This window comes from Mustela nigripes, chromosome 12 (assembly GCF_022355385.1).
Source record: "Mustela nigripes isolate SB6536 chromosome 12, MUSNIG.SB6536, whole genome shotgun sequence".
Classification (NCBI taxonomy): Eukaryota; Metazoa; Chordata; class Mammalia; order Carnivora; family Mustelidae; genus Mustela; species Mustela nigripes.
Window position 1 is genome coordinate 69178788 of NC_081568.1, and position 12506 is coordinate 69191293.

At 38.7% G+C, this 12506-nt stretch overlaps 1 protein-coding gene across 4 annotated transcripts in view; it reads right to left on the reverse strand.

Annotated features, from left to right (window-relative positions):
* Positions 1-1408: 1408 nt before the first annotated feature.
* Positions 1409-12506, reverse strand: part of RAPGEF6 (Rap guanine nucleotide exchange factor 6) — a 196650-nt gene continuing 185552 nt past the window's right edge. For 2 of the 4 annotated variants that reach the window (XM_059417506.1, XM_059417505.1), the window contains 4 exons: positions 10649-10877; positions 8248-8750; positions 5671-5985; positions 1409-4980 (listed from right to left, as the gene is read on the reverse strand). In XM_059417506.1, the coding sequence (XP_059273489.1) occupies positions 4955-4980; positions 5671-5985; positions 8248-8750; positions 10649-10877 (1073 nt within the window). In that variant the 3' untranslated portion in view covers positions 1409-4954. The remainder of the gene's footprint in view (positions 4981-5670; positions 5986-8247; positions 8751-10648; positions 10878-12506) is intronic. The other 2 variants (XM_059417507.1, XM_059417508.1) reach the window with 2 other exon arrangements.

Consider the following 12506-nt stretch of genomic DNA (forward strand, 5'->3'; position numbering starts at 1 on the left):
GAACCTTACCACTGCCCCAGTTTACCGCCTGAAGAAAATTTCCAGGCCATGATGCAAGGAAGGGTAAACTGGGTAGGAGCTCCTCAGTGTTCCGGAGCCGAAGAGACAGGTGAGAGTCCAGAGAGGTGCAAGTGGCTAGAGTTCGTGTAGTGGTTTCCCTGGGCTACCGTAACAGATCAGCAGGACTCAGGTGCCCTATTTGAAACAGGCCAGAAGTCCAAATCAGGGTGTCATCCAGAGGTGTGGAGAAGAATCTCCTTTCTTCTAGTTCCTGGAGGCTGCTGGCATTCTTTGACTTGTGGCTTCACCTTTCTGCTCTCTCCACATCGCCTTCACTAGGTCTGTTTTATCTTCCTTCCTCTCTCCCTCAGACTCTTGTCTTGGCATATAGGGCTCATCCAGGTAATTCAATGTAATCTCATCTCAAAATGCTTCATTACATCAGCAAAGACCCTTCTCTCAAATACAGTAACATTTACAAATTCCAGAGATTAGGGCTAGATGTTTTTAGGTAGCCAACACTCAACCTACTCTATTTATGTGTAGTGTTTCTAAGTAAAGGAATGAACCAGGGACACTTGTGCAAAGATGGTCAGGGGAAGGAATGACTGGGGACAATCTGGTATGTGTGGTGAGAGGGGGTTAAACGGGAGGAGGGAGAAGCCTTATTATAAGGGAATAATATTCCCTAGGTACAGAGTGAAGACTAGGAAAGTTTCAGGAAGAAATGCTAGAGCAAAATTTCTTCCTTCTTTGGTGGTTCTCGGATCTGATCCCGATACAAACTGCTGCATTTCTTGCCTCACAAGAGGAGTCCTGTGGCAGACAAAGGCAGGTGCCCATTCAATGTCCATTCTTTCCTTCTTCACTGAAAGGAATCCAACTTTTTTGGGGGGCCATTGATGGCTCAGCTAAGGAGTTCACTTCCCAAGTTTCTTGCAGCTGCTGGTCATGGGACCCACTTCTGACTAGTGAGATAAAGGCAGAAATACCAAGTGCAGCTTCTGGGAAAGCTGCTGTTTCGCTATAGAAAAGAGACACACTTTTGCACCTTTACCTTTCTGCCCTTCCTATTGATGCACAGGTGATGTCAAGCAGTGTAAATGCCGGGGCCCTGAGTCCCAGAGAGTGTTTACTTACCCCATTAGCCCTGGGCTTTCCTGTTCTAAGAGAGAAACAAGCCAAATGGGGATTAACCACTGTTATTTGGTTTTTCATCTAACACCCTTTTTAAAACCCAAAAAAGAGATAGGTATTTTCTAGACACCACCAAGTCAACAATAATTGGATCACTCCAATTTCTCTGCGGACCTAAAATATAAGGCCTTCACACCAATGCTAGCCCCACAATGGCCGCCTTGAGTGACTGGGTGTCATTATTTTATCTATGTAAGAAATAAAGAGCAGAGAAGTTTAATGTAGATTCTTTATTGATTCCACCAATGTATTAGTAGATATGATAATAAATGGACTTTTACATTCTCTTAACCAAAAATATAACAAATATTTACACTCAGTAAAAATACAAAAAGCATACAGAGGCACTGTCTTTCTAAAAGACATAAGTTTAAGAGGTATCAAAAAATAGGAGACAAACATTGCTCGTTACAGGATACTTTACAATCACTGAATTGTGCAGTATAATTGCATTTAATTATTAGAACTGTGCAGTTTTGTCTTTTTCTGATAAGCTCACGTTTCATTTTAAAAGATCAAGTACAACTGCATTGTGTATCAAAAATAAAGAAGCCTTAAAAAAGCACAACAAAAGCTAAAGATGAACTGGGGTTCAAGTTTAAATTTGAAAATGTACTGTGACACTTTTGAAGATTCATCCCTCTGTTCTAGCCTTTAAGGTAATGCTAAAGGGATACATCTACTTTAATATCACATTTTTTAGAAACAAAATATATCAGAATAACAATCATTATCATTGTTTTAAATATACAAGGAAATTCTTTCTCCTCTCTTTTCATAGGGAAGAGAACACTTCATAAAAATTAGGTTTGTTCTCATAAATCCTCATGATTACTGCCACACTTCTGGCCTGGGAGATGCTCAGGTTATACCAATGACCACAGTATGACTTACCAGCCTCAGGAGAAACCAGTTAATAAGCCTTATTATTCTCTCCAAAGATCAGAATCAAAGTAATCATTTGGAGGAAGAATCTACTACTTAAAATAAATCTTTAGGGAAGTTATATAGCAGATTTACTAATTGACCAAATCTTTCATTCTAAACGAACGGTTCTGTTGAAACTTATTTGGCAAAACTCATGGATTTACTGCTTCAGGAAGTCCTGACAGATTCGGAGCTGAGGGGAGGTGAGGGCACTTGTGTCTTCATTAAAGTTAAAAATTTATAAAATAAAAATAAAAACAAAAATGGGGGTTTAGAATTGGAGCAAATACAGGTTAAGGCTTCCCTTGTTTTAGTATGTAACTAAGAGAAGGCAGAAATGTATCCTAAATTAGAATTAAAATATAAAAATCACAATGCCATGAGTTTTTAGGGGATACACACAGATCAAAATACAATGCATTTGGCTTTAGTTCCTGATCACTGTTATCGGCTGACCCCAACACTCACAGGAGGAGCTAGATAAAAACAAAGGCAGCCACAAGGTGTAGTCAAAATTACAGCCTCTGACTCTCTGTGCAAGATATTCTCAACACCATTAAGGATGAAGACAGGTAAGGCTCGTGATTGATTTCAAACACCTGTAAATAGATAATGTGCAAACAGCACATTTTTGGGGGGGGTAATGGATATAAAATAATAAGAATATATAACCAAATTTGACACAAAGAGATGCTTTGTTTTGTTTTCTTTTGTTTTGCCCCGGACATGAAAACACTATTATGTAAATCAATGAAGGGACATTTTCTGTGATCAGAGGAACAGTGTTATTAGGTTAAATCACGACAGTGTGAATTTCAAAACCAGGATTTTTTGATCCAGGCCACTTTCCATGTCAATGGAACAAGAAAGCTACAGAGTCAATTAGCCTCTTTCTAACATACTTGGCAGGTGGATTTTTAAGGCTTTAATAAAGTTTCAAATTCATGGGGTTTTCGTGCCCAAAGGAATTTTTCAGATAAGCTATTTTTCCTAAATGAAGAGACAGTCATTTTGAAGGAAAACATAGAGTACTCCCATTCACCACTTGGGAAATGAATTACTTCAAAATGAAGGGGATGGGGGGGTAGGGTGTGCCCCTAGCTGGCTCAGTAGGTAGAGCACGTGACTCTTTATCTCAGGGTCACAAGTTCAAGCCCCATGCAGGCAGTGGAGCCCACTATTTAAACAAACAAACAAACAAACAAAAACTGAAGGGGACTGCAAGAAAGTGAGAGAGGGAAGAGATAGCTAGGGAAAAATGAGAACAAACTCTTAAAAAAGGAAATCACAAACGAGCTAAATCCTATAAATTCACATATGGACGACCACTCAGAAGTAAACCCATTTTGGCTCCATGTTAATCTGGGTATGCACACAAATAGCTTTGGCTTTTTTCCCTTTTTCTTGCTTTTTTTTTTTTCTTTTTTTGGTAGTCATCACAGAAGTTTATTAAGCTCTCACTTACATTTACATTAAAAAACAAATGATAAATTTTAAACTTAAGATATAGAAAACACTGTATTTAATTAGTAAAAATGTGGAAAAACTAGATCATCCAGTAAACAGTCACTGAAATTTTAATTAAATACTTAGAAGCGCCATGCCCAATAGGCTATTAAAAATATGTATTTCTTTCCTCTCAAGGGCTAAACTAAATACAGAAAAGAGAATCATTTCCACAATTCTAGCTCCTTTGTCCCCCCTAAAATTTTCACTTATCACCTCGGTGTGCTCATGAGCTTTCTTGCAGGCAGCTGGGGGCTGCTGCTTTGATCAGGGTTGAACACAGCCTCATGCTGAGATGGGGTGCAGGGGCGGCTGCAGAACATACATGCAGCTGAATTCATCTCCATGGTTACAGACCAATGATTACATTTCCTTTGGAAAGAACTCCACATTTGAGCAGTCAAAAATTTTTTTTTTGGATTTCTGTAGAACTCTACTGAACCCATTCTCTACTTAATGGATTTACACTTTTAGTTAGATGCAGCATAACTTTAACTTCAGAAGGGATTGGTATACATTTTCTTTTGAGAAAAAATTTCATTCTTTGGAGATGAGGGTGGCTACCCCCCCAGTCACAGCCTCCCTGTCACAAAGGACTGAGAAGAAACCCTGTGGCAGCTTCAGCTGGCCTTCTAAATCAGCCAAGGGCAGTATCTTCCAAGCACCTCAACCACAAAGGGCTTCCTATCCCACTCAAATGGAGACCCTACATTGCACTGGAGTTACAGATCAAGTTCATCTGTCTAGATTAAGCATACCATCTGATAAAGATGACTTCAGTTTGATCAGAGACAGTTTTATGATCTCAAACCTAAACATCTGCTAATAACAGCTCCCCAAAACGAAGAAAACCAACCACAAAACTTCAAATAATAAGTTACTTTTCAAATGCACAAGAATATCCTTGGTAATGGCAGACATTTTGAATTTGTCCGTTAAACCAAGCTATGGCTTGGAAATAATACTAAACTATTATCTTAAAAATAATTTGGTTTAAGAAAAATGTATAATGATATACATAGGGAGGACTCCCAAGTTTGCATCTGTTTTAGTAACTGTGGTCCCAAGGCAGGTCTGGTATGCGAAGTAAAGACTGGTTTCCAGGCACAACATCCATAGCTGAGGAAACTGCATCTGCAAGGATTCAGTAAAAGGAAGCATGATTCAGAGCTAGGTCATCGCTCAGAGTACAGGGAACGAGACCTCTGGGTTAGCAGCAGCAGCAAGCTGTTCGTTGGCAACAACGGCCTGCGGAATCATGAGGTGGTTCTGCCCACTCCTTCCTCGACGGCTTCTGGAACACTTCCAATGGGTCCTCCAAAGGCTACACTGCTGAGACCTGTTCATTTTCTGAAAATAGTAAAGACATCATTAAGTGGTAGATGAGGCATAGTAATGACGATCAACATACAATCTAGCCACCTGTTTAGAGAACTAGTCACTTTCAACCAAGAAATCCTCTCAAATATCCCATCAAGGCCCAGATTTTATTACAATGACATGAGTGCTGCTCGCACTGTGGACTGACAGACGGCATTGCCCTAACTGCTTCATCGCTTCATTACTCTACTGCTTGAAGGGATAAAATTTCATTTATTTTTAATAAAGCAGATCATTTTGCAAGATGCTGCCCCAGCTGCAGTCAGTCAAGAGTTCTGCTGTTAAGAGGAACTACACCAACAGCAAGACTTCAGGTAATGAGGCACTTTCCAGTTTTCATGCATTAATGTGAGATGCAGCTCTACTAAGGTCAAGTGCCTCCTCTCAAAATGATCGTATCAGACTGAGCCACTTCTGGTCAAATTTAAGAAGACCCTATCTGAGCAGGAAGAAGGGTACTGGGCACACAGAAACATGCAGATTACTCCATTCAAAAAATACACCACCACATTAAGGGATTTCTTTCTTTCTTTTTTTAAAACAGAGATTGCTACAGCAATTAGAAGTAAACATTAATGACTATATGAAATAACAGAGTAGAGATCAATTCATGTATTCAGCAATTTATTTGAGACCCATTAAGGTAGTCTGTCAACATACCATCTGCTTCGCTATCTGCATCAGTCACATCTGCTAGCTTAGGATGGGACGGCTGCAAAATCTGCCTCTGAGGCTGAGTTACAATCTTCGACGGAACACAGGCCACGGGGCTGCTACCGAGGGAGGCTGGTGGCAGTCTAGAGAGGCTGTCATGCATCATCTTTGACCTCTGCACTGCCACACTATAATCTGGAGGTTTTAGGTGTAGATAGGGTCCTTCCTTTAGGTCCGCTAAAGAAATCCCCATGTATCCTGGAGGAGTGGGAGGTGGCTCCCTATACCTATCCTCCTTCTTGGGTGAGGTGACACAGTACACTGGCATGAAAAACAAGCAATGGAAATGTTAATGAAAAATCTAAGAAATGAAAGAAAAAAAAATACTGAAACTTATTACAGTGACAAAACAGAACTCAAAAATAGACTAAATGAATATATTTGAATATAGAGAGAGCAGATTAAAAACATAATGATTAAAACTTAATATTTAAACCTGTTTTCAAACACATAGATCACATTAGGTCTTATAAACAAAACCAGAGTGACAGAGAGTTGAAAGAAGTGATGTGGTGACAAGCCCTCCTCTTCAGTGGAGCACCCCCCCACCCCCAAATTCAGAAACAGCTGCCTGGGACACCAGCCCTGGGGATGACACAGTCAGAACCATTCAGCAGTTTAACCTGAACACCTATGCTCTGCTGACAGGGAGGATTTTTGCAGAAATGACATCTGGACCCTCTATTTCAGGGCTGCCCACTCTGTCCTGAGACATGAACCACCGTTTTACAGCACTCCTGTGGAAACGACCTGTCAGTCCTGCTGTATCAACAACTTAAACTTCCTGGGTACAGAGGACCTAATTCCTTCAGGCATCTTACTGCTAACTTCTGATTTGTGATTAAGTGGGAAAAAAAAAGAGAAAAAAAAAGCCATAATTTTAGGAAATCCATCTTAAGTTTCTGTGATTTTCAGTGCACATTCAAAGTAACTGTGACTTTAAAAAAATGTAACTTAAAAACCTTTCCCCTAAGTTTGCAGACCATGGGACAAAGGCACAGTTTCAAAAAACTTCAGAAATAGGTTAAAGAAAGAAGAAGTTCCATTTTATTAAGACCAATTCACAGGACCTAAGGGATAAACCACTCTGATGGCCTTACTGATGTAAACTTTTAAACACAAACACTACCTAAATGTAGGCAGAATAAATTAAGAAAGACCATTGGTAATTCTAATGTTAACTGCTCTTTTAGAGACAATCAGGTTTGTTCATAATGAAATTTCTACAACTGTAACAGCAAAATCTGCATGTAGTATCAAGTTCTTCAAGGATTTCCATTCCCACCCAAGAGGATGGGGCAGGGAGGGAAGGGGTGAAGTCAGCAAAACCAGTAAGACAAGAATGAAGAATTTAAGCCCAGAGTTATCTAGAAATGCAATAAAAGATTTTTAAAAATCTAGTTTCCGGGCGCCTGGGTGGCTCAGTGGGTTAAGCCGCTGCCTTCGGCTCAGGTCATGATCTCAGGGTCCTGGGATCGAGTCCCGCATCGGGCTCTCTGCTCAGCAGGGAGCCTGCTTCCTTCTCTCTCTCTCTCTGCCTGCCTCTCAGTGTACTTGTGATTTCTCTCTGTCAAATAAACAAATAAAATCTTAAAAAAAAAAAATAAATAAAAATAAAAATCTAGTTTCCTAAAAGGACAGGAGATTCATTTTATATCTTTGTACAATCATGTTTAACTATCCATATAGCAGTTACCCAGAAAGATTTAATAGAAAATGCTTGGAAAAAAATCAACACGCTAAAAACCTTTATAGCAGATTGCTATAATGCAATCTGACAAGTAAAAATGTACTACACATGTGCTATAGACATCAGCACATCTTTCACATTTTTAGTAATTTAAACTGATTTCATTAATATGTTATATAGTTGATTCAAAGTATAATCATTCCATATAAATAGAAAAGCAGGGGCTATTATATCTAAATATTTACATAATTCAGTGAATAAATGAAAAAATGTATTTGATGGCTAAATACTAAATGAACACATACAACAAAAAAGCTGTTTGTGGTCAGAATGGAACCCAAAACAGGAGCTGGCATAGCCATGATGTGTGCTAGGGGGGTATACCCAAAAATATTTTCGACTTCCTTATCACAATTTTCCCCACTTTTATTAAAGAATAATATCAGATTTAAAGTTTCTACCATGTATCACATCAATTGGGGTCCAAACAATGTATGAGGTGACAAAGAGAATAATCCCTTTGTCAGGGTTGCATAGTAATACAATTTTCCTCAATGAAACCACAAATCTCAAAAACAAAACACAAATGAAACTGCCAGCTTAATTAATTACCTTCATATCAGCCCTCTGATTTTAATAGACTTGAATACCTGTCCCAAAACCCTTGAGAAATTGTCAACTTTTTGAAAATAATTTGTTTGTAGAAGGCAGGAAGAGAGCCTGGAGTGAGAAGAAATATTTTCAGGGGTAAAATTTTGGGCCAAGATATCCCAATGCCACTTTTTGCCACTTAATCTCTAAATGCCACAGATGACAAAAAATACAGAACTTACCAATCAGGCCCTTTTCTGTACTTGAAGTAACAGTTTTATAAACTGGATCAGTGCCATCCTTGGGGTCCAAGCCTTCAGAGGACTCAGGTGCGATGCTCTCCAACACTCTCCGTTTAACTGTTCCATAGTTTGGTTCATATGTGTCAGACAGAGAACTGGAGGAGGCCCAACTCTGTCTCATCTGATTAGTCTCTAGGTTTCCTTTACACTGACCACAAGTTCTAGAGCAGCCTTTAGGGCAGGAATAGGGCTCACAGTCAGGTAGTTCAACTTCAGCAATGGGGCCATCCAAATGGGTATGTCGATAAGCATTTAAAAAATCCCAGCCTTTTGGGTTTGGAAGGCTTTGGAAGTTGTCATGGGAACTGCTTGAACAGGAAGTCCAACTTCCACGACCACTATCTGCTGCTTCTAAAATGACATGCTCATGGGAAATCTCTTCATTACTCATAGAAGAGGAGACAGCTAAACTCTTGACAAGAGATGGTTTTGACAGCGTCCACCTAAAAAATTGGGGATACACCATTAAAAGTAATTTACTGGCTTACTGGAAAAACCTTCTTCTGTCCAATCCAAGTATTACTGCCTACGAAAGACTACTGAACATGCATCGTAAGTGTTCAATGCCAAAATAATCTTGTGAAAAAAAAATGACACTGTAATCAATCATCACTTAATCTCTATATCCATGAATATTCATACTTATCCAGAAACATACTTGGGAGAAACTCAAATACTTATTAGCAAAGTTACCTCAGAAATTTTTCTTGAATTGATTTTAAATGAAAATGAAAAATGAGGTTTGAAATGAGTAACATTAAGTATACATTTTCATTGTTGGTCAACATAATGCTAGACTCTCTACATGGATACAGAACAAAGAATTCTTAACTATATGTTCTCAACCATATTTGGTTTTTCAATGTTAACTCTGAGGTTAGCCTAATATAAAGCCAAGTACAGAGTAACTTCTCCAACCAAGAACTGTAAAATGTATACTATTATTTACAGCATGTGTCCCCAGATTAGGGCTCAGGAGCCAAATTCAGCCAATGGCATGTTTTGGAGCAAGAGCATGTATTGTCTGGAGCAAAGCATGGTATTTTACATTTTAAAGAGTTTAAACAAGGGCGCCTGGGTGGCTCAGTTGGTTGGGTGGCTACCTTCGGCTTAGGTCATGATCCCGGAGTCCCGGGATAGAGTCTGCAAGGGGCTTCTACCTCCACAGGGAATCTGCCTCTCTCTCTGACCTTCTCCTCCTCTCTCATGCTCTCTTCTCACTGTCTCTGTCTCTCAAATAAATAAGTAAAATCTTAAAAAAAAAAAGAAAAAGAAAAGAAAAAAAAAGGAGTTTATACAAAACAAAAACATGCCAAAGAATTTGAGAGAGAGAAAAATGGAGTCTGCAAAGCCTGAAATGTTTACGATCAGGCCGTCTACCCTCCTTGTCTCCTGCTAGCTGCACCCTGCTCCCCAACAAAAAAAAGCTTGTGAACCCTTCATTCACAGTACAGAGCAAGTGTGGGCAAACTATAGCCCAAGGCCAAATCTGATCCTTAGATTTGGCCTATTTTTGTAAATAAAATTTTATCGGGACACAGCATCTCCACTTATTTACAAACGACATTGTCTAAGGCTCTATCAGAGCAAAAATGGCAGGGTTGAACAGTTGCAACACAGAATTCATGACCTACAAAGTCTTGATATTATTTAGTATTCAACTTCTACAGAGATGTTGGCTGACCCTTGGTCTAGAAAATCATAGTTTAAAACCTTTACCAATATGGTAACACTTCACTCTGATTTGTTTCATAATAAAAAATACCAGATTTAACAATCAGTTTATAATCAACTTTCTCAGAATTTTCTCCAAGATTTCCATACTGCCTGATTCTAAATAGAAATTTACAGCTAACTTTAAGAAAAACAAAAAACAAAAAACCTTTCTGGACTTCTGCTAGCTGGTTATTCTTACTCCCTAAATGATACTTTCAGATCAAGGACTGACTGTAGCCCCCCCCAACCTGTCTATAATGGATACAGCACTAGGACCACCATCCATTACACAGTCTGTCTGAGGATTCTCTAACTTAATAGCCACATTACAAGAACCACATCCCCCTACCCATAGCAGATTCACTCTGAGCTCTTACTAATTGAAACATACATGACAGTTAAATTCAGTACACACTTAAAAATGAGCACCCATTCATCTTTCAAAATAGTACATATTTGCATATTTGAGATAGAAGATACATGCTGGCCCTCATATTATTTTATGGATCCCCTTGCAACCACCCCACAGGTACAGGGGTATCATCTAAGGGCAAGTTGGGGAGCACTGCTTGCAATGGTCACTTGGCTTGGGTTTTGTGGTATGAACATGGGCAGCCATATTTACCCAGGGCCAAGCTGAGTATGATCTCCTATCCCTGAGGAGTGTTCTGTCTTTTCCAAAGGCCCAGTGGATTCAGGGACCGCCACAGGCTGTGAAGAACATCGTTCATCCTGCAGAGCTGTAGACATGGAGTCAACAGAACAATTGCTCACGATGCTGGATCGTGAAGAAATTTCACTATGGCTGGAGTCAGACAAGTTGTCAGATTTAGCTGACGGTGTAAGTGTATAACCTAAATGAGAGAAAACAAGTGATTAAACTACAAAGCAAGGAAACAGGGAGGGGGTATGTGGTCAGGGAGAAGTTGAAGAAAAACAAGAACAAAAGACAGAGTAAGCAATCTCAGTTTCCATCTGTGTAGATGTAATGATGCTAATTTCTTACACACATTCCCCTACATATCCACTCATCTACCTACCTACACTGTACCAACCTGACTCCAAATTCAAGAAATACGAAGTCGAAATCCAGTATTACTGAGGAAACTAGTCCAAATGTGTATCTGCCCTGGGCTCTCACATAGCTACAAGCATTTAATAAAATAAGAAGGTATTAGATATATTTCAAAATAGTAAAAAGCAGACATCTTGAGTTTCTCCACTTCTTTTTAGCCCTGTGCCCCCTTCTTTGATTAACATAAATATTTCATGGTCTGATTTGAGGGTCTAGAATACCACCTTGAAGTAAGGGTGGGTGAGGGGAATCAAGACTCAAAAAAGAGAGTTACATTTTTGCTTTTGAAACTCCATATACTTACCCCAGATATTTTGCTTATGTCAACTAAGGAGTCTTACCGCAAGTTCAAAGCAATTATTTTCATATTTTTAAATCAATTGTGTTAGCTATGAATTTCATCTTATACCCAGTTTCCTTTTTCTTCGCTAGGTTTACAGAATATTGCTTTAAACAGCAGAACTGACACATTTATAAAAATGTGTTACAAAAATAAAAGCATCTGCCTATTTTAAATTGTTCTATGGTTTACTGCACAGCAGATTCAGCAAGAGAGATTTTCTCTTCCATTCTCTGGAATAAATGGGTAGAGATGGAATGAGGCAGAAGCATCTCAAAATAAATCTGTAGCATGACAGTCAAAGGTACATAATGTCTATTTTGATAACTGTTAGAAAAGTAAACAAACTTACTTAGAAATAAAAGGAAATGCCATAGTAATCCCAACAAGGAGTAGGTCTCAAAGAAGCAAATAATTATTTTCCTTTTTACTGGAAAAATGAGGTTCAAAAGGTACATGACCTTTAAGGACAATCCTGACAAATCTCATTAAGGAAAACTATAGGCTTTATATACACATATAACTCAAGTTATTAAAGAAAAAACTTGTTGAACACTAACCATATTAAGTAGTTTTAGTAACTATTTCAGAGAGAAAAATGAAGACCCAGAATACGGGTGACTTCCCTGTGGCTTATGGGGCCACCAGGCACAGGACAAGTTGAGAGAAACAAGGCTTTTGTTCTTCTCAACATTGTCATTTCTCAGTGCTTTTTAGGAAGTGACTGGTCAATTTTCAAGAGAACCAAGAAAATGGATTTGGTAAATTTAAAACAAAAAACCAAACCAAAACAACCCCCCCCAAACCCCATCCAAATAAAATATAAAAATCCTTTCTCAAAAGAAAAGAACGATTGTTCTTTTATCCTGGAGGAGTCACTTGCTTTACTGTTTTAGAATTATATCCCTCTGTTAGATGAGTGTTTCTCATATACAATCAATTCTAGGAATTACCTGGAAAGGTTATTAATATACATATTCTTGGGCCCTTTCAGGCAATTCGAATTTAAGAGGTTTGTAGTAGGACACAGTAACTGTATTTTCAACAAGTTTCCAAATGATTCTTCAC